This window comes from Dryobates pubescens, chromosome 5 (assembly GCF_014839835.1).
Source record: "Dryobates pubescens isolate bDryPub1 chromosome 5, bDryPub1.pri, whole genome shotgun sequence".
NCBI lineage: Eukaryota > Metazoa > Chordata > Aves > Piciformes > Picidae > Dryobates > Dryobates pubescens.
In genome coordinates, this window is record NC_071616.1 from 41122168 (window position 1) to 41144493 (window position 22326).

The 22326-nt window shown below is 41.6% G+C and overlaps 1 protein-coding gene across 2 annotated transcripts in view; it reads left to right on the forward strand.

The window, feature by feature from the left end:
• The first annotated feature begins 6130 nt into the window (after positions 1-6130).
• HEATR5A (HEAT repeat containing 5A) overlaps positions 6131-22326 on the forward strand; it is a 74865-nt gene continuing 58669 nt past the window's right edge. For both annotated transcript variants that reach the window (XM_054162095.1, XM_054162096.1), the window contains exons 1-4: positions 6131-6203; positions 16990-17073; positions 19987-20238; positions 21209-21420. In XM_054162095.1, coding sequence (XP_054018070.1) covers positions 19987-20238; positions 21209-21420 — 464 coding nt within the window. In that variant the 5' untranslated portion in view covers positions 6131-6203; positions 16990-17073. The remainder of the gene's footprint in view (positions 6204-16989; positions 17074-19986; positions 20239-21208; positions 21421-22326) is intronic.

Consider the following 22326-nt stretch of genomic DNA (forward strand, 5'->3'; position numbering starts at 1 on the left):
CATCAGTATGAAGCATCTGCTTAGATTTAAAAGTATGATCTGGTAACCCTCAATCTCACCTCTGGTATAAAAAGAGCTTTTTTGCAGAAGGAGCTATGATGCTTTTAAGCTTCCATTATTTTCTGCTTTTAGTCTCTCATAGTCTCTACTTTGCTACATGCTCTCCTTCAAACACATTATGGGGGGTTTTTATCCCTAGGGCTGGAGTGGTCTCTACACACTGGCATTACCTGAGGTCTACTACTAAAGGCCTATGTGACTGGATTAATTTTTGAACTTCTATGTGTTTCAATTCTCATCTAATAAAAGGGTATTTGCCTTTTATTCAGTGTGTCACTGCTTAAGAGACTGCATTGAGCAAAGCAATGACTGTCACTATGTTTAGTGTTTTGCATAGCACAGTGAAGCTGGACTTTCTATGAGATCCACCAGCTGCTTTATATTAGAAATCAGGGTCACAGCTGCTGGATGAGAACAGAAATCCTTAATCTTTTTCTTGAGGAAACAGCAAAACTCTCAAAATTCAAGACTTTCTCTTTAAGAATTTAGTGAATTCAATATCTCTTAGTTGCTTGAAGTTCCTTCAAAGCACCTCATAATTTGGGAATCTCTACAAGATTCTGTTACCAGAAGTGCTGTGCAACTACAGTTGAAAATGACAACTGTCCAACTCCAGTGGATAAGAAACAGCAGCTAAAATAGCCTTAATAAATATGAATGTGTTGCATTTTCTATTTAAACCAATGCTGTCTGCTAGTTCAATTACTGCCAGTGTGTGGCTTTGGGCAAAGCAATTTTCTGCTCCACTTTTCCCATCTGCAAGACAAAGAAAGAGTGAAAACAGGGTAAAAAGAGGTTTAAAACCACTGTTTTGGTTTGGTTTGTTGGGGTTTTTTTCCCCTCTTTTATTAAAGACAAAAATTCACCTCTGTTCCTGTTTTTGCATCTAAAAGGCAGCACGCTCTCACCTCTCTTCACCTTTACTGGAGCTACAGCAGTGTGCCTTTTACTGCTTCCTACTTTATCCTCTGCCTCACAAATGTGACTTAAGCTAATGGCCACAGAGCACTCTGAGTACCTCAAGGGACAGCATAGTACCACTACAGATAACACCTCCAAACGATTTCTAAAATAGGAATGACTCAGACAGCATGGAAAAGGCAAATCTATTTCATATATATTTATGTATCTTGTTACTCTGAATTTAAGGTTGCTTTCTGTTCACTTTCACTTTGTCTCTGTCAGTGCCACAATATATGCCCTGTTAAAAATGTGCAGGTAAGGAGCTTAAGGCTATTTAGCTGTGCGCTGTTAGAGATTGCAATTAAGGGTTTGGACTAACAGTGAAAGCAAAAGGTTCTTGGGAGGCCTTAATATTTGTCTGGCAATCCATTTTTAGATGTCAGTAGTGTGCAGCTAATTCTTGTCAGAATATGTTATCCAGGATTCTTCAGATTTTCATTTTAAAATGTAAAAAAAATGCATTATTCATTTTTCCCACTGAAAGGTGATCATTTATTCAAACATTAAACTGAAGTGTTTGTCATGGTTGCAGCAGGACTCATTTCCCTTTCTTATTTCCTGCTCCCATTTTGGTAGCTGTATTTAACATTATCTAGCCCTGCATAATACTTTTTTCCCCCTTTTTTATCTTTTTTTTTTTTTTTTTAACATTTTAAGAATAAAAATAAAAGGAGGACTGTGTAATTTCTTGGCCAGAATTCAGGCCTTGTATTTTGTGATAGTACAAAAAGCAACTGTGTTGGGAATGAAAAGGAGTCTAGCAGTATTTAAGCATGAGATAAAACCATATATTAATTTTGATATTCAATGGGTAAAGAAAGATTTGTAACTAAGGGTTTGCAGAAGCTAGGGCAGACCAAATTGTTCAGGATTCTATATCCTTTCAAAATGCATTCAGGGATCTGAATGTTTCACTTTTGGGATTAGAAACATTTACGTTGTTACCGTCACAACTGAGGGAGCACTGATGAGCAGCCATGGGCCACGGATGCTATGGGCTGCAGCACTGCTAGCCATGAGCACTTTAGGGTGTTTATAGGCAGATTAGTAACCTTACCTCATCCAAGTGCCGGGTTTTCATCCAAGTGCCGGGTTCTGCACATTGGCCACAACAACCCCATGCAGTGCTACTGGCTGGGGTCAGAGTGGCTGGAGAGAGGCCAGGCAGAGAGGGACCTGGGGGTACTGGTTGATGGTGGGCTGAACATGAGCCTGCAGTGTGCCCAGGCAGCCAGGAGGGCCAATGGTATCCTGGCCTGCATCAGCAACAGTATGGCCAGCAGGAACAGGGAGGTCATTCTGCACTGGTTAGGCCACAACTCGAGTCCTGTGTCCAGTTCTGGGCCCCTCAGTTTAGGAAGGAGGTTGACTTGCTGGAGCGTGTCCAGAGAAGGGCAACAAAGTTGGTGAGGGGCATGGATCACAAGCCTTATGAGGAGAGGCTGAGGAAGCTGGGGTTGCTTAGCCTGGAGGAGACTCAGGGGTGACCTTATTGCTCTCTACAACTACCTGAAGGGAGGTTGCAGACAGGCAGAGGTTGGTCTCTTCTCCCAGGCAACCAGCACCAGAAGAAGAGGACACAGTCTCAGCCTGCGCCAGGGGAGGTTTAGGCTGGAGGTTAGGAGGAAGTTTTACACAGAGAGAGTGATTGCCCATTGGAATGGGCTGCCCAGGGAGGTGGTGGAGTCACCATCACTGGAGGTGTTCAGGAGGAGACTTGATGGGGTGCTTGGTTGCATGGTTCAGTTGGTTGGGTGGTGTTGGATGATAGGCTGGACACAATGATCTTGAAGGTCTCTTCCAACCTGGTCTAATCTATTCTATTCTATTCTGTTCTGTTCTGTTCTGTTCTATTCTATTCTACTTAACCCTACATTCATGCTAAATCTAAGTTGCCTGTGGGGGTAACTGCTTGCAGAATCAGACCTTAATGATCTGACTGGGCATACGGACTGTTCAACGTAATTGCTAAAAGAAAGTAAAATTAAATGGTTCATCGTATAAATAAAGACATTCCTTCTTACTGATTTTAAGATATAATGGAGTTTATTTGGTTTGCTGTGCAATTATTTGGGGATGTCTCATTTGCTTTAAATCAGGCCCCTAGTCCTGCAATTCTTACTCATGCGCAGACAGTCCCACTGAATTCAAATGAATACATTCTTTTTCTCTTCCTCTAGTCACTGAGGATTATAAAGCTGTTAAGAAAGAAAATATTTAGCTCAGAGGCATATGTGACTGCACAGATACTCTACTATGACTGGAATTTGTATGGCAGAACTGATTCATGCTCTAAATCAGTCAACCCCCTTTACCAAAAGAGACTAACTAATGAGAAGTCTAATCAGTACGTTTGTGCATTGTAATTATTTGCCAGTTGCTTATTTTATTAAGTAATCTGTTATTGAAGCTCAGTCAGAACTAATGGGGAATGTGGAAACTGAATTAATATATGGTGAATACATTTAATTGCCCTATTTTTTGTCTGGTTTGGATCAGAAAACTACAGACTTCCATGACAATATTTTGTTTATTTCAGCTTGGGAAGGGGAAAGATAAAAATGGCATATATAACTGCTGAAGTAGATACTGATTTGAAGCAGTTCATGGTTAACACTTTGTTGACCAGTTTAGAGGAGGAAAAAAATCTCATTAAAGAATCAAGTATAAATTAATTAAACCCTCTCCCATAAGCACTGCTGGCACAAAGTGAACCCTAAAGCAGATGTACCTGGAGATAAGAGTATCCTGCATCAATATCTCTTGTTATTCCAACTGATTCCTATCAGTTCAGCATTACTTGGAGCTGGTATCATGTATACTGGATCATTCTTAGGGAAAATGGAGCATGAGTGTAGTTCTTAATGAGTTTTGTCTTGCTCTGTGCTCATGTAGCATTCAGCGTTATGAGATACTAATCTCAATCAGGTCCCTGCCACAACAAAGTGAGTAATAGGCATAACAATGATAAAAATAATCATCTAAAAATGACTCATCTAGATTTGGGGTTGTTTGTTTGTTTCTGTGCTAAACTGAATTAATCCTTCACAAACGTTACCAGGTCTGTTACTTCAAGACTGTCAGTGCAGCCTTTGTTGTTATGGGAAATGTCATAGCACCAACAGTCTTAGAATATAGATGGTTCAGTTGACCTTTCTCACAAGTTGAATGGCAGATTGCTTTATGTTGAGCAGCAGCAACTCATCATCTGATCAGGATCAGGTTAACTGAGGAAATAAATCTTTCCTGGGGGTGTACATTATTTTCAATACTGGGGTTAACACCTTTACACCGGTAGGAGTTTGTGGAGTTGATTTCTGTGAGATGTAAGTATGGAAATAGTTTCCTGCTTGAGGTGTGAGGCATTTACATATTTTTCATTACCACATCCATTGGCAGAATTTGTTTCTTGTAAAAGGCCATTGCATTGATGCCACTGTTTGTTTATCACAGGCTCTTTAGTAAAAATGAAACCAGTGTCCATATAGGGTAATGTAGGCTGATGCCCTTGGCATCTATAGCAAAGTGTAACTGGGCAGTCTGCTGTGTGCCTTTTGAAATACTCCTCAGTGGCACCATCTGAATACAGATGCTCACAGGAGATCACACCTGCATGTAAACTTTGCATATTGAGCCTATTTGAAGCTGAATTTACAAGCTTATGTGAGGGCCAAATACAATTTCAGCTCTTACACTTACACATCCCAGGCATTATTCCCTCCATGTGACGGTCTGCACCACTTCAAAGAAGATGGCCTCTGGGAACTCTAGAGAGAGGAATCTTAGTTTTCCACTCAGAGGTTTAACCAGTAAGACAAAAGATCATTTTGAAGACTTGTGGTATGGTCAAAAAGAGTTTTTAATCCCAGAAGGCATTATTTCTTCATGAACTTTTTAGCAGCAGCCTAAAAGAACATATCAATCTCACCAAACTAAGTTGTTACCCGCAGGAACCAGACCGGATCTCTATCTTCCAGTTTCCTCTGCTGGGTCGTTGGTAGGATGCAAAAACAACCCACACATGGCTGGACATCAGCTACAAAACTACAATAAGATGGTTTGTTTATTTTTAAACAACAACAACAACAACAAAAGGTTGAGAGACATGTATTTCCCCTTTAAGACAAAACTTTAATTCTGATGACAGAATTCATAAAAAAATGCCTCCAAGGGGAATTTTGTGATGACTGGTGAATTGGCTCATGAAATTTTCAAAGGGCAGAAATAATTCCCAACAACAGAGCAACGACAATTGGAGCAGCTACACAGTAGAAAAAAATTAGATGAAACTACAGCAAAGGCCATGTCTGACCTTGCCAGGAAGACACCGAATGACTCGGTGACTTGGGATCTCATCCCCATTTGGTTGTACACTGCTGAAACCCAAGTGTAACAGCTTTCGCAAATGCTGAGTTTGACAAACGGTTAAGAATAATAAATGGCAGGTTTCAGTTACCGTACAGGCAGAGTTCCAAGGGCCCTCTCCAGAAATGGAGTGAGTGCCTGCGGGGTGGAAAGATCAGCAACCAAGACGACTCTGATCAGAACCAGGTACAAGACTCAACAGTGCCAACGGAGCTATCATAAGAACCGCTAGCTTACAAAACAAACCAACCAACCAACCCCCTAATTCCCCAAGAGGGTTTGTTGCCGTTTTCGGTGGGAGAGCGCTAGCTCCTGGCCGTGCCCACCTCAAGCTGCTTTCAACAGTGCAGAGCGGGAGCAAAGCGGAGCCACAGAGCGACCCTCGGGGCGGTGGCTCCGTTCCCTCAGCACCACACACCTCGCTGCGGCGTTGCGACTCCTCGCCGCCGTCCCGGGACTCCTCGTTCCGTCGGGCTCCTACCGCCTTCCGGAGCGCCGAGGTCCCCGCTGGCCACCGCGGGCGCTCGATGGCTCGGGGCCCGATTGCACAGCCCTGAGCAACGCCGGCGCCCTCCTCTCCCGCCGGCGGGCGGCAGCGGCGACGGCCCGGGCGCAGGCCCCCGCTGTCCCCCCCTCCCCCCCGCGCCGGAGGAGGGCGGGCGGACGGAGCCGAGCCCCGCAGCGCTGCCGCCGCCCCGCAGAGTGGCGCGGGAGCCTTGCCGAGCCGTGCCGTGCCGTGCCGTGCCGTGCCGGTCAGGTACCGCGGGCGGGAGGGGCGGAGGGCGCCGGTCCTGCCACCCCAGCTGCCGGAGCAGGTGAGGAGTGGGCGCCAGAGGGGGTCGTCAGGAAAGGGGCGCGAGGAGCCCTGTCGGGCGGGTGGGTCGGGGCGCCAAGGCCTGGAAGGGGACACGGAGCCGCACGGGGAGGAGGGCGCGGATGGCCCTAAACCAGCGGAGTGCAAGCCCCACCCGCCCGCACTGGGCGCGGGGTGAGGGGCTGTGTGCCAGCGGGCAGCAGGGCCGAGGGAAGCCGGGGAGCTGGCTGAGGGGCTGGGGCTGCCCGAGGCCTGCGCCTGAAAATTGCTCCATCACCCCCGGAGCTGTCTCTGTGGGAGAGGCAGACGAGCCGGCTCTAAAGCTGGTAGCCGGGTGGCTCCCGGGCTCCCCCAGCCCTGCCCTTTCCCCAGCGTTACGGGGCAGGTCTAACCCCCGTGGGGGGAGCGCAAAAAGGTCTTCTCGCCGCGGGGGGGGAGGTAAGCCGGCCACACGCCTGGTGCCATCCGAGTGTCGCTCCGCCACGCCAAATGTTACGGGGAAGGGTGAGAGAGCCGCCGTGCCACCGGGCTCGAAGTGAACAGGAAAGGGCTGCGGGGTAGGCGAGGGTAAGCGTCTGCCTCTTAGGGGTCGATGCAGATCGTATGGCTGCGGGGAGGATTTGGCATTCACTTGCGGCGACGTTGCACGTGTTTAGGGTCTGGGTTTGTATTTTCTTATAAGTTTTGCTAATTAAGAATATTTTGGGCGAAAGGCAGCGATATTCGACCGTATGCCGAAATGTTGTTGAGGGCTTTTGCGGTTTGAATTCTTGGCTTGTCTAGATAGGTTGACAAGCAAATCTACGCCGTATAACCGGTAAAAACTTTATACGAGGTTGTTAAAACCAGTGAATTTACATGTTGTTGTGTTGACATTATGGGATGAAGGAAAAAATAATAGACATTGTGAATTTAGTTAAAGTTTCTTGAGCTGTAGGTCAAAGGTGGTAAGAGAGGAGCGATGCAAGATGAAGTTATGTAGAGCTCAGCTGTGTGCGTCTTTGAATGAAATTTGGAGGGTCTGGAAGCTTGGATTCATTATTTGTAATGTATCTTCAAGTTTGGGGGTTGATTTAGTAAGAGTAAGTATTTATAGTTGTGGCCATGAATTCTGCTAAACTGTTGTTTTAGTCTCACATGTCAGAAATACATTTCATGTCTTCAGAAACAGTGAAGCTATATTGTATGTTCGGGTGCTTTGCTGCATGGTGTGCAATATTCTCAACTGCTGTATGAAATAACAATTGAGACCCGGAAGACAGCATACTTTCTGCTTGTGTGCTGAATGGAGTTGGAGTTTTCTTTTCCTTTTCCTGATGGTTTGATGCAATGAAAAGGAGGTGGGGGGAGGGAGGAAGCCAGTTCAGTGTTACACTAAGTGTGGCAACATATTGAAAACTTGTGCTTGATTCTTGAACAGAGAATTGGGTTTATTGTCAATGCATCTGAATTAATGACTACTTCATGACATTGTATCCCAATATGTCAAAACATTTGTTAATCAATGCAGGATGGTCTTCTGTCTTTACATTCAGAACATCCTAGTGAGGCAAGAGGTTAGAAACACCTCATAAAAACATTTTCAGATTGTGGGGCGTTTGTTCTATTAGGTTTTCACTACTGCAGTTTGTACAGGTTTTAAAGAAGGAGAGCCATTAAAAAGACATGAAGTATGCCTGCATCTACATTGCAAACCAAAATAGCATCAAATCTCTTTGTATTTACTTTTTTTTGTTTTGTTTTGAGTTCTCTTTGGGGAACAGCCATTTAAAACATCTAGAATTTGAGCGAGGTATGTCAGTGATTTATGCCTGGATAGAGGTCTCTGATCTGCCAAACAAGTGTCCTGCAGAGTCTGCACCTGTGAGGGCTTCTGCTGCAGCTAAATTAACAGCGCTGGTGTGTTTCAGTGCAGTTGAAGCCTAGTCATAGTACTAGTTAAGCTAGTCCTATGATGACTATAATGATTTTCATAAAAACCAAATATACTTTCCTGGCATTTCATGCTATGTTCAGCAAAAAGTTCCTGTGGTTTAATTTAATGCCAGGATAGACTGGATTCAGCATTTACCCTAAGAGAAAATTAGTAGCTAAAATCAACCTGCAATTTGGATTATCCATATGGATGTGTAGCACCTCCTGTAACTCAGTTTAACATGTTTACAAAGAATTTAATTTCTTGAAACTCTTGTGACCAAAAAAAATAAAAGGCAACCCAAAACCCCACCAACCAACCAACCCCCTCCAAAAAAAACCCCAACCACCACCACCTATCATTATATTCAGTTTGATATCTTTTCTCTCTCTGCAGCATTGTCAGGAATAAAGCTGTGTTCAGACCTACATGAAATGATGGGATTTAGGTGGATGTTTATAGTTCTGTGGGTTTTATGCACTGGCCTTGCTGTCACACCAGCTTTCTAAACCTGCAAGAAAATAAACCCAAAGCATTCTGTGCATTTTCATTCAGGCTGAAGCTAGCTATTGCTTTTTGACATTTGGTTAGTGAGATTTTGGGAGGAGGAAAATCTTCTAAACACACTTTGTCAGAATCAGACTTCTGGAAATTATACTGGTTTTCTAATTATTAAAAGTATTTGTTAACTATTCATATGGAGCTTGTCAGGTATCCTGTAAATAAACTAATGTTCTGAGGTCCCTGTTAGGGAGCCAGCATCATCTTTTGACTGAAACTTTCAGAAATGAACCTAAAATCCAAGAGTTGTGGGGGACAGATTGTGCCAGTAGTGCCTGCTGTGTGGAGCTCAGGAAATGGCAGGTTTCTATTTCTCAGTAACTGAATGTAACTGTTTCTTAGTTTCCTGGAATAGTTCTTATCATGCTGAGATGAAGATGAAAGTGATAATAAGAAACATGAAGCGAAGGATAGGTACTTTTTAACACAATGCATTAATGTCTTGCAAAATCTGAGTTTTCAAACATGTTTTGGATGCTTGGCATTGCTAAAGCAGCTATTGCATTTCCAGGCACTACTCTGTTGGGGTTTTTTTCAGGGTTTTTTTTTTCTCTTTAGCTTTGTCAAGCTTTATCCTGAAGACTTCACAGAAATCATTCAACATTCTCAGAAGACATTGTCTCGTCATTTCTTTCACACTTCAGCAGATGTATATTGTGTTGCAGTTCCTATCAATGTGACTGTTATGTATGAGGATTGTGGGTGGTCACATTCTTTGTGTGAATATTTGGAAAACCAGCCAGCCCAGAACAAGGATTCCGATAGATTTCACTTGGATCTTTGTTGCCTATAAGCCTTGCTGCTTACAAGGTGATTCTTCTGAAACTTTGAAAACAAGATGGCATTTTGCTAGGAAAACCAGTCATTTGGAACTGTTCTTGTGGGAGTAAGCAAGTACTTTGTATGAGCATCATTGTTCACCAAGTATCAAAATACAGCCCTTTTGTTTTGCAACACAGAGGAAGGTAGCTGAGGAACTAATAAGAAACCTGTTTAGGCTGCGAGATAATTGTTCTGTAGCACAGACGGTCACAGTGTGAAATGCTATGTGAACCTGCTGGAAGCTGCAATGTATTGAGATGGACTTGGTTTATGTCTTTAATGAGTACCTGTGTAAATGCTGCCAAATTTTCAGTGACAAAATACCGATGCGTAGCTAGAATAATGAGGTAGAAAACGTAGCTTGCCTGGAGCAAAATGCTCTAGAACACCGTTAAGCAGAGTGCCTGAACGCAATGCATCTTGTTGCAACATCTATGATTTCAGAATCAGGTTCCTGAGCTGGATGGTTGCATGTGAAGGAAGTTGTCCTAGTCTGAAATCTTCAGCAGCAATTAGAGGAAATGGATGGTTATGTAATAAACTGGGGTTGTTTTTCGCATTGCTCTTAGTCAAACAGATCCTTCGTTGCTTTTGCTGTTTGGCATAAGCATGCGATGCAAGTACATACTTTTATTGAAAAAGGAAAATAGCTTTATTTGTGAGTGGAACTGATTCCCTTCTTAACACAGTGTAACATAGAAGAGTTACTATCTGGTGCATTTTTCACATGCTAGTGCACTTGAATTCCGACATGAAGAATTACAGTTCGGCTTTTGGATCTTCTCTGCCAGGTCCTCGCGTTCTTTTTCCATGTGCTCTGGGTTTGTGGTCTTGTGATAACTTTCTTTTGTGGCCTGTTCTTGTAAACTGCAGTCCCATTTTCCCCAAGTTTGGCTTCAGATTTCCTCACTGCTGACCAGTATAACATTATGCTGCAAAAAGCCTGGCATATTAATTTTGGATAAAAAGCAATCAAGTCTGTTTGATGCTAAGAGGTCATTTGGTCCAAACTGATGACACCAATTGCTAGTAAATTCAAGCATGTATGTATATGCAGTTTCGTAGTCCTTCTCATCAAGGGTTTAATCAATTCAGCATACCAGTGCTTCTGCTAAAGACAGAAACTTCAGGGGACTTAACTTTCTCTTTTCTTCTTCCCCCCCCACTCTCCTCTTGATGCTGAAATGCCCTACATTTGCTTTTGTTTAAATTTTTGTGTTTTTACAATGCATACAAAAATGCAATGGAAGGGCACATGAAATTCTCAGCTTTTTTGTCTTTCTCAGTTGAATGAGAGGACAAGAGTGAATAGCATAAAAAACTTTTTCACTGTGAGGGTGAAAAACAGGCTCCCCAGGGGGATTGTGGAGTCTCCCTCTCTGGAGATATTCAAAACCCACCTGGATTGTGTTCCTGTGTGATCTGGTATAGGTGATCCTGCTCCATCAGGAGGGTTGTACTTGGTCATCTTTCAAGGTTCCTTCCAACCTCTAACATTCTGTGACTGTGGGAAAAAATGTGTAGAGAGGAGTCACTGGTATGTCAGACCAGCAGTTACCTGACATTGCTTCACGTGACTCTGTGGAATGAAAAATTTAAGGCTTCCATATATAGATGAAAGGCACAAGTTGAGTGAACGCTGAAGATCCTGCCACAAAGGATATTGAAGTCCTGAAGTACTTAGGCTGGCTTTTTTTGTTTAGCATTACCTTTGCTTACTGAAGGTTTTGAAGCAGGCTTTGCTTCTGTGTGTTAGGTGCTAATAGTTTGTAGAAGGCAATGAGGAAACAAAGGCTGTCTTTTGAGTAATACTAAATATTCTTCTCTTGAGTATTCTGACTTCAATATATTTCCAGTGTAGTTATGTTTTAATTTCTTATAAAAGTAGTAAGATTCTATAATTGTGATTTATTTAAATTAGATTATTTCTATCTGTGCTATAAATTCTAGCTAGATAACTCAGCTGAAGATAACTCAGTCTGTCATTCCTCCTTCATTCCTGTTTGAAGTTGCTGGGAGTTTGATCCTGCACTTTCTGCTTCCTTCGGACTTTGTCCCTCCTTATGCTTGCCTACTTGAATAAACAATACACTCTAACTGCTGGATTTTGATCTACATTTCATTCATTAGCAGCTGAATTTGGTTGGTGCCTTAAGGTGCTTTTTTTGACCCAGCTAGCAAAAAGAGCCTTTTGTCTTGTCAGTTTCTCTTGTCAGAAGTAAGCCCAAGGGAGCTGGGCAGGAGTTTTGTTTATGTTTAGGAGACACTGTAAACAGGTATGAGGAAGGGCTTAACATAGGCTTGAACGTTGATCCCCTTGCTATGCAGTCAACTCAGATACATGGGCAACGATCATCCCATTAAACTTTTAAAACAGTGCTGCAAGAGTAACGTTGATCTGAACTGCTAATGACTAGAACTTAACATGACAAGCTGGAAGGCTTTCTCTTAAGGATGGTGGTTCAGTTTTAGACAGATGATGATAAATCTTGCTTTTTGAGGGGAAAAAAAAACCCAAAAGAATCTGAAGTCAGTTAAAATACCACTGTGATGCAGTAAAGGACAACTTGAACACGTTTCAGCTCTGTTTTGCAACAGCGTGATGGTTATGGCATTGATTGTGTAGTCAGCCCAATAGTAGCTCTTATGAAAGCACTAGTAATTATTACTAGTGATTTTTTTAATCTTACTCATTTCTATTCCTCATGACACATTTTCCTCTATTACTCATTTTTTTGCTATTGCTCAGTACTGGCAGTGAGTAACAGTGACCACTTCTTAGAAGAAAAACGGCCTTTTTACTGTTACAGGTTTATTGTCTTTGTCTTTTTCATGCAGAATTATTTTAATACTTGTGCAAATCCTTAGGCAACTTAAAAACTCCCCCCCTTTTTTTTTAACATAATTGCAAAAAGAATCATAAAGAGGAATGAGAAGGAAGGCAAACTGGGGTGAGTCACTCATCAAGTGCATGAAACAACAGGTGTAGTTGAAGGGGACAGGCAAACAGAAATGTGACAACTTTACCTCCTGTGAGGACAGACTGAAAGAGTTGGGGCTGTTCAGTCTGGAGAAGAGAAGGCTCCGAGGTGACCTAATTGTGGCCTTCCAGTATTTGAAGGGGGCCTCCAAGAAGGCTGGGGAGGGACTTCTCAGGAAATCAGGTCGTGATAGGACTAGGGGGAACGGAATGAAGCTGGAGGTGGGGAGATTCAGGCTGGAGGTGAGGAGGAAGTTCTTCACCACGAGAGTGGTGAAGCCCTGGAATGGGTTGTCCAGAGAGGTGGTTGAGGCCCCATCCCTGGAGGTGTTTAGGACCAGGCTGGATGAGGCTCTGGCCAGGCTGATGTAGTGTGAGGTGTCCCTGCCCATGGCAGGGTGGTTGGAACTAGCTGATCCTTGTGGTCCCTTCCAACCCTGACTGATACTGTGATACTAAATTAGAAACATATAAAGGATTGATATTAAGTTACACATCACTTTATTTGCTTCACTATATAGTAGATGTAATGGCCTTCGATTCTCATCTAGATCCTCATGTGAGTATCGTGCTCAGAGAGCTGAGGTTGATCAGATTTCGGTTTGAGCAGTATTTGTTCCTGACGAGGAGAGAGAAACTGCTGGAACAATGAGAGATCAAGTGTGAGAAATCTTAAAAGCAAATGAATTTGTAAGCACATAGTTGATCTGTGTGGTAGTTGCTATTAGTTGTGCTGAGTGTCCTTGGAATAATGAGTCATAAGGTGGGTTGGATTAGTTGATGCGTTGGACGCGATGATCTTGAAGGTCTCTTCCAACCTGGTTTATTCTATTCTATAATATAAAGGCTTCATTTTGTTTTTACTGAGAGATCATTTAGGAGTCTGCTTATTGCAGATTGTTTTTTTCTTTAACATAGGGACAGAATATGTCATGGGGTGGGAGAAACAATAAAAGTAAAACTTGTTAAGTTGCCACTGTTGCTTATAGCTTTTCATTTGTTGTGTGTTAAATTTTGTTGTCTTCTTCCCTGTGAAAGAAATACAACAGTCTGCTAAGGGTGTTCCTCAGCTTTTAAAGCCTGAGGAGATTACCTATCTCAGAGCAAACTTGATACATGTAATAGATCTATTTGTTCTTTTGGCTCTGCTATAACTTTGTCATGGATGATCTGTTGGTTCTCATGTTGTAAAGCCAGTTGCTAAAGGCAGCTATCCAAATCAGTCTTACTGCGGTGCACTCACCTTCTTTTTCAACAAGACTCTAAGTCCCTTTTTTGTCTTTGTGGGTTTTGAAGGGCTTTAGAACTCAGTTGTTGTTGCCTTTTAATGCTTGATTAACTGTCTATCCCTTCCAATTTACAGGTCAGTGTTCCATCTATTGCTTGTGCTGAGAGCTTTTCTGAGATCTTTTCTGATCTTTTCTGCCAAATGGGCAGTCAGCAAATGAAAAACAAAAATTGATTACTGATAAGCTGGAAAGATTTCTGCCTTGTCCAATAAATTTTTGTGACCTTTTTGTAACACAGTGTCAATATAAAAGAAACTTGGCTCATTGGAAGAGCAATGTGCCCTTGTGGCCAAGAAGACCAACAGTGTCCTGGGGTGCATGAAGAAGAGTGTGTCCAGCAGTCAAGGGAGGTTCTCCTCCCCCTCAGCTCTGCCCTGGTGAAGCCTTATCTGGAGTACTGTGTTCAGTTCTGGGCTCCTTTACTTCAGAAGGGACAGGGAAATGCTTAAGAGGGTACAGCAAAGGGCTGCAAAGATGATTAGGGTACTAGAACATCTATCTGTTTCACCAAGAATGGTTGAGGGTCTTGGGGCTTTTTATCCTGGAGAGGAGAAAGACTGTGAGGGCATCTTATCAATGCTTATAAATACTTAAAGGGTGGGTGTCAGGAGGATGGGACCAGTCTTTTTTCAGTGGCAGGCAGTGACAGGACCAGAGGTAATGGGCACAAATTTGAATGTAAGAATTTTCATCTAAACATGAAGAGGAACTTATTTATGTTGAGGATGGTGGAGTGTGGGAACAGGCTACACAGAAAGGAGGTGGAGTCTCCATCTTCAGAGGCATTCAAAACCCACCTGGATGCCATTCTGTGCAACCTGCTCTAGGTGAATCTGCTGTGACAGAGGTGTTGGACTAGATGATCTCCAGAGGTCCCTTCCAACTCCTGTCTTTCTGTGATTCTGTGAAGAGGGATTTTTGATTGATCCGTAGCACAGATGGGAAAGTAAATCTTGTAATTACTTCAGTTATCTAAAGACAAAGCCAAAAGGATGGTGCATCATGCTAGCTAGAAATTGGAGATTTTCCTCATTAGCTGTGTGTGCCTTTTCATTTTTATTGATGGCATAGTATGTGTTTCATTCAATTCAATTGCACATTTGTTCTTACAAGTTTTTAGATTGAGAAAGATCAAAATGATGACACCAGGGAAAGGGGCTATCAATTCAACATTTTAAACATGGCTTTCATGTAAATACAGATTCCTCTTCACATGCTTAGGTAGTACTTGCATTGATTTACTAGTGCATGATGATGTTCAAGGAACTGCAATACCCACAGCTGCTGGTGTAACATTCACTCTTTCATCATGCTTGCCTAGCCCACCATGAGGCTATGCCATGCCTCTAATTAGAGGAGAATTGCACCCATGTCTGGATGATGTATGGTTGGGTTTGATCTTTCCTTCTGCACTGTTTCCTTCTGCCCCATGTTCTGTGCTTGTGTTCTCTTAGGCACAGCCTTGTAAGCACAGTGCCTTCTATGCTTCTCTGCAATCTGACTGTAAAGCCAGTGTGTGGCAGTGAAAAATTAATTCCTTACATTCTTGTCTTCTTACAAGTTTCTATGCCTGTGCCCTTTTTTAATTATTGTTTTTGAAGGTTCAGAAGCATCTCTGGTGTGCAGACTTACAGATTATTAAAGGGAGTCTGAGTAAGTGTTTGGGATAAGTGTTTTTGAATGGGATGGAGAGTATAATGCTTTGTATGTAGCTCTCTGGAACCTAGGTTTGCTTGTTAACTAGCACTGGAAAAATCAAGTCTGTCACTTTTCTTTTAATTTGGGGGGTTTTGCTACCTGGGTAGTTCTTGGTTTCTGTAAAACTATATCTTGCATAATAAACAATCAACCTGTGTAAATCAACAAGTTGGTGGAGTCACCATCCCTGGAGCTGTTCAAGAGGGGATTGGATGTGGCGCTTGGTGCCATGGTTTAGTAGTCATGAGGTCTTGGGTGACAAGTTGGACTTGATGACCTTTGAGGTCTCTTCCAACCTTATTGATTCTATGATAATTCAGAACTGATAATAATTCCTTTGAGAAATACTAGCATTTCTAGGCATGTTAGCAGGTGTTCAATATAAAGATGAGCAGCTGCACTGTAACATTTTTCTTATTTATAGATTCCCCCCCCCCAAAAAAAAAATCCTAGATGATAGTTGCAAATGTATGCTTACATGGTAGAAGTGTCTCACAATAATAACCTCAGATGAGGTTACTGAGGACTTAGGACAGTCAGCTCTTAGAAAGCCTTGAAGGTTGAAGGTTCTACAAGCTCTCAGCACCTATTCCAGTGAGTGATAATTCTTCAGTGATTTTCTTTTTTCCTTCTGTCAAGTTGAAACCTTCCTTAGTTTAATTTATGACATTTCTTGTATTATTCTGTCCCATACACCTTAGTAAAGAAGCTATCTTCATCATCTCCGTCTTCTTGATAACTTTCCCATGTGAAAGCTGCTGGTAGGTCCCTTGAGCCTGAGCAGTGATTTACCAGGCTTGAAAGAGGTTCAGATGACTTACAAGTTGCTTTCTGCTCCAGCCTTTTAAGGACTGAAAACTGATTGTTTTTAAGATAGTATGCAACCTGTCTTTCATGTCAGATTAAATTTGGACTTAAAAAGGGTTAAAATGAAATGGTTTTGCCCATTTGTGGTGGGTTGAAAACTGCCCCCCAACATTAAATTTGCCAGACCAGCACAGTTGGAAGCAAATGAAAGCTGTATTTAGAAGCAAAACTACAACACACAATGAAATGCAATGAATATGTCCAAAACCTACAATATTTACAGGTATCTAGTTATTTATGAATATATTCCAGACTAGTATAATAAATATTTTGCACCTACCTACCTTTTTTTTCCCTTTTTTTAGAGGTATTGAAGTAATATGGGCCTTATGAAGGGATTGGAATCATCTTACTAGAAAAGCTTTTTGAGCTTACTTGCTTTTTTCCCCCCTCTTGGAATTAAACTGAGTTCACAGTTTCAATAGTGGAACGAACCAGATTGTGTGGTGAGTGTGGTGCATCTGCCCAAGTCAAATATAACATATAAAGAGCTAATAATATCTAGGAAGCTGCAGCCTTTTTGGTGAGCTACTACTTAACAAAAATTGTCAGTTTTACACATTTGTAACTCGGGGATTCTTGTTTTCTTGTAGAACAGTCAGTTGCATTCCATGTGCTTTCCTAAAGTTGATCTTTGTGTTAAATATTTTTCTAGAACATCAAGTTCTTGACATCCTGTATCCAAGAACTTGGAGCAGCAGAAAGACAGTTTTCACCATGATGAGAAGTTGTCTGCTGGGTAAGTTAAGTGCCAGTATCTGGCACCAATCTGTGATCTTTTCAGTTGGGGAAAACAGCTACCAGTTGTAATAGTATCACAGTATCAGTCAGAGTTGGAAGGGACCACAAGGATCATCTAGTTCCAACCCCCCTGCCATGGGCAGGGACACCCCACACTAGATCGGGCTGGCCAGAGCCTCATCCAGCCTGGGCTTAAACACCTTCTATGTATTCTATGTATTCTATGTATACCTCCAGGGACGGTGCTCCAACCACCTCCCTGGACAACCCATTCCAGGGCTTCACCACTCTCATGGTGAAGAACTTCCTCCTCACCTCCAGCCTGAATCTCCCCACCTCCAGCTTCATTCCATTCTCCCTAGTCCTATCACGACCTGATGTCCTGAGAAGTCCCTCCCCAGCCTTCTTGTAGGCCCCCTTCAGATACTGGAAGGCCACAATTAGGTTCCCTCGGAGCCTTCTCTTCCCCAGACTGATCAGCCCCAACTCCTTCAGTCTGTCCTCACAGGAGAGGTGCTCCAGCCCTCTGATCATCCTCGTGGCCCTTCTCTGGACACGTTCCAGCATCCTCAGATGCACATGCCAGCTGAATCAGTTGCAGTGGTAGGGTGTGATTTAGAGATGGTAGACATTAGGACAGGAAAAAAAAGAAGTGTTTGTGACTTGTACATGTAATTTCCATGCTGTGCAGTGATGAAATCAACTATTCTGTGCAATATGTCATCCTACTCTTTTTTAATGTTGCAGAACCCATGGAGTCAGAGTGAAGCTCTGTGATGAGTGTTCTAGGAGTGAGATAACTGGAAAATTGTTAACATCCATTTACTTAGGCAGGCAAAATATCTCTATGTATAATAAGCTATGTATATTTATCTCTGTCATTTTATACTGTGGTGCCTTGTCAAGCTGCCTGGTATTTCAGGTAAATTTGAAGTAGCAGTTCATTATAGTAAATTAGATGTGACTGATTTCCTTTGTTAGTGAATTTTACATCAAAATGTGTAGAAAGTAAAAATGGTAACCTTCTGCTCTGCATTTGGTAACAACTGGAGTACTGAATTATTGCACTATTGTTTTGTACCTCCATTTGCTGTTTGATGGATCATTTTACACTATAATACTATTACTGCATGGGAGAAAAAAACGTGCTCAGCAGTCCCAGTGACCTCTGGAAAAGATAATTTCTCTGGCAGTTTGAAATGTGGTTGGTGTTTTAACCAGCATATTCTTGACTATTTTTGTCCACAAAGCCTACAGAATATTAGATTTTGTAGTTTAAGTAGTAGGGGGGAAAGCCAACTTATCATGAGAAATATTTTTCATCTTGGTTTGTTTCTAGTTACTCTTATTGACAATGTGGAAATTCCCCAAATAGTCTGAAAGGCAAAAGTAAAGCTTACCTTCTTCTGAACTTTAAGGTTTTGAAATAGGTTTTCTTTCTGGTTTCAGTTGTTAGTTTGTGTTTAAGATGGCATTAGAGGTTTGTTCAACAAGGAAATTCTGATTTGTCTTTGTGCTTTTTTTGACATTAAGAATACATAAACTGTTTGAATGATGGGGTGGTGTGAGGCTCGACAGGGCTCTGGGCAACCTGATCTAGTTGAGGATCTCTGCTTTGCTGCAGAGGGGTTTGGACTAGGTGACCTTTGGAAGTTCCTTCCTTTTAGGAAGGATGTTGACTTGCTGGAGCGTGTCCAGAGAAGGGCAACGAAGTTGGTGAGGGGTTTGGAACACAAGCGCTATGAGGAGAGGCTGAGGGAGCTGGGGTTGCTTAGCCTGGAGAAGAGGAGACTCAGGGGTGACCTTATTGCTCTCTACAACTACCTGAAGGGAAGTTGTAGACAGGCAGAGGTTGGTCTCTTCTCCCAGGCAGCCAGCACCAGAACAAGAGGACACAGTCTCAGGCTGCGCCAGGGGAGGTTTAGGCTGGAGGTTAGGAGGAAGTTTTACACAGAGAGAGTGATTGCCCATTGGAATGGGCTGCCCGGGGAGGTGGTGGAGTCACCATCATTGGAGGTGTTCAGGAAGAGACTTAATGGGGTGCTTGGTTGCATGGTTTAGTTGTTTAGGTGGGTTGAATTGGTTGATGGGTTGGATGCGATGATCTTGAAGGTCTCTTCCAACCTGTTCTGTTCTGTTCTGTTCTACTCTATTCTATTCTACTCTATTCTATTCTACTCTATTCTATTCTATTCTAACCCAAGTCGTTCTATGATATTTGTGAATATAATGACCAGGAGTTTGTTAGTGTAGTTTGCTGGAAACGAACTGTTTACAAAGACCTGTAGTGATAGGATGAGGGGCAGTGGTTTGAAATTAGAGGAGAGTAGATTTAGATTGGATGTTAGGAGGAAGCTCTTTACCATGAAGGCAGTGGAATGCTGGAGCAGGTTGCCCAGGGAGATAGTTGTGGCTCCATCCTTGGACGTATTCAAGGTCAGGCTTGGCAAGGCTCTGAGCAGTCTGATCTAATGGAGGATGTCCCTGCTGACTGCAGGGGAGTAGAGCTAGTTGAACTTTGGAGGTCCCTTCCAACCCAAACCATTCTGTGATTCCACAATTGTTGAGCCTAGTTCTAGGTAGTAAAAGTCATTATGTTTGGGACTGGCTGCTCAATACTTTCAGGCATGAACAGGTACTAGAAAACTTCACTGTATGCAAAACAAAATGAGGAAAAAATAGTTCAGTGAGAACCACTCTGATGTATTCTGAAGTATATTTAACTTTAATTAGCAAATTACATCAATACCGTTATCTTCTTTCCCAAAACATTAAGCCAGCTAAACTACTGTATTTCTTCTTTAATTATTTCAACTTTTCCTTTGAAAATCTAGTTTCAATAAGCCAAGCACAAATATAACAGGACTGCTCACTCTTAATATTTTTCCTTTTTTGTCCTTTTTCTGTTTAGATGTTCAGACTTCTGATTTGGTCACCAGATACTCGTGAGGAAGAAAACCTGTCAGTTCTGGGAGTTCGTTGGATTTTTTTCCTTCTGCAGTGTTTGAGGAGAGATTTAAGGCAAAACCATCAAGGAATGGAGTTAGCTCACAGTTTGCTACTTAACGAAGAAGCATATACCCAGCTTGGTGAATTTCAAAGAGCAGAGTTCATTTTTGAATGGTTACAGTTCTTGGAAAAACTTTTACCAGTGACTAGCAGAGTAAGTATAATGAGACTTGAGAAGAAAAGCACATTGTAGAGCTATTTCTTTTTGTCATTTCTGTTACTTTGTTTAAAACCAGAGCAGCATTCACTGTCCTTCATTTCAGGTCTTTTGTGTACACACAGTGAAAGCACGTTCAGCGTTAGCTTTCTAAACGTTTCAAGGTTTTGATCACAGCCCTTCAAGTGACAAAACCACTTGTCCAATGAATGGAATTGTTAACTATTTTTTAATTACTTAAAAAAAAATTATTATTATTATTATTGTTTTTTATTACAGATTATTACTGCAAGATTTTACAACCCTCTGGTGAAAAATGGCAGTCATGCTCCCACCTAGCATGGCACATTTTGTAGCTCTCTAGCCAACATTTTACTCTTGGTTGGTCTCTTAAATTTTCCTAATCAAATGATAAAATATTTGTTTCCAGCCAATTCCCCAGTTGTTTGGTTTACTGTTTGGTGTTTATATGAGTTCCAGGCTCATTTTTGGTTTAAAGAGCATTTTAAAAAGTGGCTATCAGACTAAAGCTGATGATTGGTTTTTTTAAAGGAAGTGCTTTCTAAATGCTCAAATTCTTGAAAATCTACTATATTCCTATGATTTATTTTTTTTTTTTACTTTAAAACAGGCATAAAAGAAGCAAAAAAAGGCCAATTTTGCTTTTAGCAAGTTATAACTATACAGATGCCATAGGGAAAATACACTTGGAATGCTATTAGGAAGACTTGTGCTCTGAAAAATGTGGTGGGTGGGTTTAATTATTTTTGTTGTAAAGAAGAATAAAACAGTCCCATACTTGAGATGGCTTCTCTTTAAGGAGAAAAGTGCACTAAAATGTTTGGTTTTAATTAAGAAGGTCAGATAATCAGAATGGCAATAATGAAAAGTCAAGATACTTAGCATTACTTATCATTAACCTTTAAATTTAACTGAAATTTGACTGGTTACTGATTTTTATTTCCAGGCTGATATAAGGGAAAACCAGAAGAAACTGGTTGAACAATTGACTTCTTTATTAAACAATTCACCAGGACCTCCTACCAGAAGGCTTGTTGCCAAGAATTTAGCTGTTCTTTATAGCACTGGTGACACTTTTTCTGTTTACCAAACAATTGACAAATGCAATGAACTCATTCGGAGTAAAGATGACTCACCAAGTTATCTGCCTACAAAACTGTAAGTATAGAGATATATATATTTTAACCCAAAAGTGAAGTCCAGTGGTAACAAGAGGGACAGATAGAGTGGTAAGAAGTTAATGTATGATAGAGTACACTCCCATGCTTCTGCCCACTGTGCTTTCTACCACATAACACAGAATTTGGGACCATTCCTGATAGGATAGGATAGAATAGAATTAACCAGGTTGGAAGAGACCTTTGAGATCACCGAGTCAAACCAATCATCCAACACTATCTAATCAACTAAACCATGGCACCAAGCACCCCATCCAGTCTCTTCCTAAACACCTCCAGTGATGGTGACTCCAGGTATCATTATTGTGGGTTTATCCAGCTGTAAAAAGAAATACTTTCTTTGGTATTACATCTCTCAGATTTTTAGACTTGACAATCACAAAGAGAAAAGTAATTCATGAGAAACCTGCAGGCAAATTCAAATTACTTCCTTCCCCCTAGGTTTTATACTCAATGATTAAAATAAAATTGTTATATGCTGCCTTCAGGGTAGAATTATGATGAGTTAAGTACTTGTGTAGGATTTTATATATTCTTTTATGTCTCTTTACTGGAAAATTTTGAGCAAGAAATTCAGCTGCGTGTTGGGAGGAAAAAAATCCAGGTCAGTACTTACAGCATAAATTGAAGTTTAATAAACTTCAAATATGTTTTTCTTCCTTATTCAGAAGTTTCTTGTCATGAGTCATGTAAATATAGCATCAAACCAATCACATTCCAATGCTTTAAAATCACATCGCTTTCAAAGCATTTAACGCAGCGGCAATATGGTGGCTGATGGGCTTTGATGTAGGGTGCATATATTAGAACAAAATTTGACCTACCTAGCCAGCTAGTGTTTACTGGCTCCCCTGGAAAGAAATAATCTTGAGAGAATAGAATAGAA